Source organism: Herpailurus yagouaroundi, unplaced genomic scaffold (assembly GCF_014898765.1).
Source record: "Herpailurus yagouaroundi ecotype Mexico unplaced genomic scaffold, PumYag 213, whole genome shotgun sequence".
Classification (NCBI taxonomy): Eukaryota; Metazoa; Chordata; class Mammalia; order Carnivora; family Felidae; genus Herpailurus; species Herpailurus yagouaroundi.
This window is the reverse complement of record NW_024412444.1, coordinates 15,666,456-15,672,114: the sequence shown is the minus strand read 5'-3', so window position 1 is coordinate 15,672,114 and position 5,659 is coordinate 15,666,456. Positions and strand designations below refer to the sequence as shown.

The following is a 5,659-nucleotide window of genomic DNA, read 5'->3' as shown; positions in this document are numbered from 1 at the left end:
TTCTCTCCAAGCACAGGACCTCTCAGCCAACTGGCTGACCAGAGCCACAGCCGCCAGGAGCCTGTTAAATGTGGATTCCCAGGCCACCACCAATTCCAGATGCTGAATCATCAGGACATCAACAGTCATAGAAAGGAGTCAGCGGGCCATGGAACATGGTAATCTCTAATCTAATCTAACCCCTCTGGCAGAAGCCTATGTACAGGGATGGGCAGAACACAGGCTCTGGGATAAAGCAGGAAGTGGTCATCAGAGCATCAGTGGACCCTGGTGGAGCATCCACAGCCGCCCAGGGAATGAAAGCCAGACACCAGGCCTCCAGGGAGCAGGGCTTTATTTGAGTTCCCTAGGATAAGGCTGGGGGAGGCAGTCAGTGAGGGCCCACGGTCGGCCAAGGACACACCCAAGCTCACATGCTGGGGACCCTGGTCCCTTACCCCCACCCCAGGGTCCGGCTGGAGTCGCCAGGTAGCACAGGCAGCTCTGGGAGAGGGTTGGTGTCTACTCCACCCCCTTCATGAACTCCAGGAACTCTGTGGAGAGAGAGACAGGTCTCGGTCAGAGAAGGGGGCTAGGCAGGGTGTGGGCAACGGGGACCCAGCACACCCCGCCCCTCACCGTCATAGTCAATGCGGCCATCGTTGTTCTTGTCACCATCCTTCATGAGCTCCTCAATGTCATCTTCTGTGATGGTCTCACCTGTAGCTTGAAGCATCACCTTCAGCTCATCCAGGTCGATGTAGCCATCAGCATTTCTGGGGGGTGGGGAGTGGGGTGGAGAGGGTGAAGGGGACCTCGAGAGCTCATGGTGGGGGCTAGATGAAGGGAAGAAGCAGCCCCACCCATGACCCCAAGAGGCAAGGCAGGGCCACTGGGAGGTGGGGCATCCCATTCCCCCATTGCACAGAATGGGAGACTGAGACCTTGACATCACAAACTGTCCCCCTTTCCCCAGCTCTGTTAGGTTCAGGGTCAGAGGTCCAGCGTCATGCACTCACTTGTCAAACATGCGGAAGAGGTCTGACAGCTCCTCCTCAGACTTTCCTTTGCTGTCATCCTTCATGCACCGAACCATCATGACCAGGAACTCATCAAAGTCCACGGTGCCACTGCCTACAAGGTTAGCAGCACAGCCATTAGTGAGGGACGGTTACAATGGTCTCAACATTAGACCCCAGTATTGTTGCTGCATCCTTTTAGCAATCCTGTGAGACGAGTGCGGTCGTTATCCCCATTTCATAGATGAGATTACTGAGGCTCAGAGAGGCAAAATAGTTCCTTCAAGGGCACAGAATAATAAGTGGCGGAGTCAGGACTCAGGTCCTCAGCAACCTGAGGGTGATATGGGTCTGGAGCCTGGGGCGGGGCGGGGGGGACAGAGGGGCTCACCGTCCTCATCCACCTCGTCAATCATCTCCTGCAGCTCCTCAGGTGTGGGGTTCTGTCCCAGCATCCTCATCACCTTGCCCAGCTCCTTGGTGCTGATGCAGCCATCCTCAGCGCCCAGCACGAAGATGTCAAAGGCTGCCTTGAACTCTGTGTCCAAGGTAGGGGGGAAGTGCAGAGTGGCCAGGGCTCAGAAGCAAAGACCCCAGAAGGCCAGACCCCTGGGGCCACCTGCCAACTTGCCCATTTCCCCCCAAGACCTCAGTGGGTCACACTGAGAGGGACCCAGCCTCTGGGGTCCTCATGCTCTCCCAGCCCAGCCCTGCTGTCCCCACACATATGTTTGGGCACTCACCATTTTTCTGCTCTTCTGTCAGCTGTTCTACCTAGAGAGGAAAAGAGGTCTCAGGACTCAGACTCAGGCCTTAGTTGCTTTTAAGGAAACCAACCCATTCCACAGATAGGAAGAGTGAAGCCAGGAATAGACAGGCCATTCCCAGGTCATAGTTCTCAGGCCCCCCTCCCTGTCCCTGAAGCCCTGAGGTGACCCAGCTGGCCTCACTAAGACTGGGCTTAGGGCCAGGGTGACAGGTGGGTGCCCCCTCCAGGGCCAAGGTGACCCTGAGTAACAATAGTCAGTGACCACTCACTCAATGCCCTTTTGGCCCCCCTTCTGAAACCCAAGCTGAGTGGCCTGAGGGACAGCTGTCCCTCAGGTTGGGACAATAAAACCAGTGTGGGGATGGGCAAAGCCACCCACAGTAATCTGACCGGGATAGCCACTGGGCTATTTTTAACGGGGGACAAAGTTAAACCTGGTGATTGTTCTGGGGACTCTGGCATGCAGGGGGTGGGGCAGCGTTATCTGGCCCCCTGGCCTGATGGTGCCTCAGAAGCCAAAATTAGTCCCCAGCCCCGCCAGGCCTTGTATGGGCACGGGGTGGAGGGCTACCCGCCCCAGATCCATGGACTCCTGCGGGATAGGCAGGGCCGCCCCCCAGAGCCAGCTGTAGATCTTCCCTGCCCAGGAGGGGGGCTGCACTACCAGGGTGGAGGGAAGGGTTCCCTTGGGGACAGCTGTCTGTGCCGAACGACCTTGTCTCTGGGGCAGGGGGAGGTCAGCAACACCCCCCCTCCTGGGAGGGACTAGCATCTAAAACCCCTCTGTGACCCCAGGATGCTGCAGGGACTTGGGGTGACCACTCTCCAGCCCTCACCCCTGGCTAAACCACCGAGACTTGTGCCTGCCAGGCCTGATGTGGGCTGGGGCCCCAGTTCCTATTCCCTTTTCCCAGTCTCTCCCCTGTGGCCAGTGCTTCCCTGTCTACCTCAAACTTCAAAGCCCCTTCTCCAGCTTAGGATTCCAGCTCTCCAGCCCCCTCCTCAAACTCTTGTCCCACCCTCCACAGCATCTTCAGCCATCCAAGGAACTGGAGGTAGGTGGGGGATCGTGAGTGTGAGAAGCAGAATGTAAGGGGCAGGAAGGGGTCGGGGGGACAGGGAGACAGCAGCAGAGACTCGGAGGGACAGCTTGGAAGGAACAAAGAGATGGAAAAAGACTAAAAAAGGCAAAGGTCCAGAGACCACAGACACAAGTGAAGGGAGATGTGGCCGGAAGACAGTGACACAGACTACAGACACTTGGAGATGGGGACAGACATGATGCTAAAAGCTGTGATCTCCTCCACCCACCTGACAGCTTCTCTCCAGACCCTGAACCCCTCACTCCTTCCACACCCTAGAACTGGAATGCCAGATCCACCGTCCCCTTGAGGGCTTGGGCTGAAAGTGCAGGGCCCTTTCCTGGGTCTCTACCACCTTTGTGCCCACCCCCATCCTGAGTTGAGTGAGCCCCCAGTGGGCCCACCCACCCCAGTCCTGCCCAGCCCAGTCCCTCACCGCAGCCTTGTAGATGTCATCCATGCTGGCGGCTCACAGGGCAGGCTGCTGGCGTTGCCAGCCAGTCCTGGGCTTAAATAGCCCTGCCCCACCACATTCCTGCTGGCCCAGCCCACCCCTGCTTGCAGTATCCTCCACCCCCTCCCCCAGCCCTGGTGATCTCAGGCTGGCTTGAGTTCCTGTGTCCTCTGCCCAGTGCAGGGAGCAGAGGAAGGGCTGCAAGGACCACATCTTTCCCTCTCTGTCCCCCATGTCCCCCAAGGGACCCTCTGGAAAGGTTTCTTGAATGAATGAAAACATGAGCCGAAGACAGGACAGATGCTGCAAAGTAGTGGACCCCAATCTAGGCTCCTATACGCAGTTACTCAACTCCTATCTGATTAGAGAGGTGGGCAATATTATTCCCACTTTTCAGATGAGGAAACTGAGGCTCCTGGAGGAACTAGTGAGTTGCTCAAGGTATGACCGACTTGGTAGTCCCTGGCTTAAGTTAAACCTGCTGGGGGGGGGGTTGGGGTGGGGGGGGTGCTGGCCAGCAGTAAGCAAGGAGAGGCTGTGCCAAGAGAAGCTTTGAAAGCCAAGCTCAGAGTATGGTGCTGTGTAACTGTTGGAGAAGGAAGTTATTATTATTTTTTTTTAAATTTTTAAAAAGTTTTATTTATTAAATTGGGGGGGGGGGGCATGCACACAGGTGGGGGAAGGGCAAAGAGAGAAAGGTGAGACACAGAATCCAAAGCAGGCTCCAGGCTGTTAGCACAGAGTCTGACAAGGGGCTAGAACCCACAAACCATGAGATCATGACCTGAGCTGAAGTCAGAGGCTTAACCGACTGAGCTACCCAGATACCACTGGAGAAGGAAGTTATTGACCCACCTTAGTACAGAGTGGTCCAGACCCCTTCAGCCAGGAGTGTCAGAGGATCCATGCCCAAGACCTCTCATCTCCCCAAGGAGTGCTCTGGGCTTGAGTAAGCTTCACTTAGTCATTCAATAAACACAGATGCTCTATCTGTGCTACTATCCCCTCCAGCTGGGTTACCATCTCCCTCTTCTGGGTCTGGGGGCTTCCCCAGTTAGGATTCTCTGTACCTGTGCTTCTCCCATTCCAGCACTGTAGTTTCTGTGTCCAGGGCCAGTCTGCCATCCCCTCCTTCTGAGCTCTGGTAGGGCACCACCTGGGGGTCTTGCACTCGATGGCCAGCACATATCCCTCCCACCTACATGCAGAACCCCCACTTGATAACCACACAAGCTCCAGGCCTTGAGTGCTGGGCACTGCATTGATTAACCTCTTATGATAAAACAGCTCTCCAAGTCTTGGAGAGGTTAAGAACCTCTGTCCAGCTCGGGCTCTAAGCACAGCTCATATGTCTCCTTCAACCCTCTCGTGTCCTACAGGGAATGAGCCTGAAAGCCAGGTTTGGCCTGTCCCTTTTCAGGACTGGGAAACTGAGGCCAGGTGGTGCAATGACTTGCTTTGGGTTGCCCGGGAGGTGCGGGATCTTCTGTCCTCCCTTCCAGGGCACCGAGTGGCAATGTACAGGACTGTCCCCGGCCCAGTGCATGTCTTCTCCCAGGCTGCAGGGAGCAGCGCAAGACACAAGATCACTTATCATACAAACTCTCAGGCCTCTACGGCTTGCGCACGCGCGCCTTTGGCGGCTGCTGTCAATTACACGCGAGGGGCGGGGCGAGGGCGCGAGGAGGAGGCGGGGCCAAGATGGCGGCACGGCGTGCGACGGGGGCGGGTGGGACGCCGACCCCGCCCCTTGCTCCTGCCAGTCTGCGACCGGCGGCAGCGGCTGCAGCAACGGATCCCGGAATATGGCGGCGGCGGCGCGCTGCTTCGGGCCCGAGCGAGAGGCCGAGCCAGTCAAGGAGGCGCGCGTCGTGGGCTCTGAGCTCGTGGACACGTATACGGTGTGCAGGGGGCGCGAGCGCCATAACTAGGGGTAGCGACTGGAACCCGAAGTCCGAGTCGAGAGGATTGGGGGGTATCTGGGCCCCGCCACCGGTGAGGAGGGGGTAGCGGGGGCCCCGATTTCTAGGAGAGGAATCTGGGGAAGGGGGTTCCGCATGTCCGGAAACAGGGTCCCGGGTTGGGTCCAGGGAGGGAGCTTGGGGAATGGGTACATTTTCAGAAAAGGTTAGGGTTGGGGAGGATCTGGGGATAAAGGGGGTCTGCGGAAGACGGGAGTCTAGATGAGGCGGAGGCCCTTGTAGATCCTCTAGGCCTGGAAGGGCGCGGGCCTGGGAGGACGTGACAGGGGCTCCAGGAGGGGAGGGGTCTCAGATGGATGTAATCAGGGGAAAGGTTCGGGGGTCCCTGCAGGCCCTGAAGAAGAGGGAGCGGGGTCTTGATCTTGGGGGGGGGG

General features: G+C 57.7%; 2 protein-coding genes across 3 annotated transcripts in view; one reads left to right on the top strand and one right to left on the bottom strand.

Moving 5' to 3' along the window:
• Positions 1-317: 317 nt before the first annotated feature.
• Positions 318-3,389, bottom strand: TNNC1 (troponin C1, slow skeletal and cardiac type). The gene is made up of 6 exons (XM_040454882.1): positions 3,286-3,389; positions 1,742-1,772; positions 1,390-1,536; positions 999-1,113; positions 619-755; positions 318-533 (listed from the first exon to the last, which is right to left on the bottom strand). Exons 1-6 carry the CDS (start codon positions 3,307-3,309, stop codon positions 502-504), a joined length of 486 nt encoding a protein of 161 aa, XP_040310816.1. The 5' UTR covers positions 3,310-3,389; the 3' UTR covers positions 318-501.
• Positions 3,390-5,061: 1,672 nt separating this feature from the next.
• NISCH (nischarin) overlaps positions 5,062-5,659 on the top strand; it is a 33,299-nt gene continuing 32,701 nt past the window's right edge. Inside the window, exon 1 of one of the 2 annotated variants that reach the window (XM_040454879.1) lies at positions 5,062-5,204. In XM_040454879.1, coding sequence (XP_040310813.1) covers positions 5,109-5,204 — 96 coding nt within the window. In that variant the 5' untranslated portion in view covers positions 5,062-5,108. The remainder of the gene's footprint in view (positions 5,205-5,659) is intronic. The other variant, XM_040454880.1, reaches the window with a different exon arrangement.

What these genes read in the sequence shown, in the direction of transcription:
- TNNC1 (XM_040454882.1), bottom strand. Translation starts at nt 3,309, where the DNA reads ATGGATGACATCTACAAGGCTGCG. An exon ending in ATGACATCTACAAGGCTGCG is followed by an intron (nt 1,773 to 3,285) that starts GTGAGGGACTGG and finishes TTTCCTCTCTAG; the next exon opens with GTAGAACAGCTGACAGAAGA. An exon ending in TGACGAGGTGGATGAGGACG is followed by an intron (nt 1,114 to 1,389) that starts GTGAGCCCCTCT and finishes CTAACCTTGTAG; the next exon opens with GCAGTGGCACCGTGGACTTT.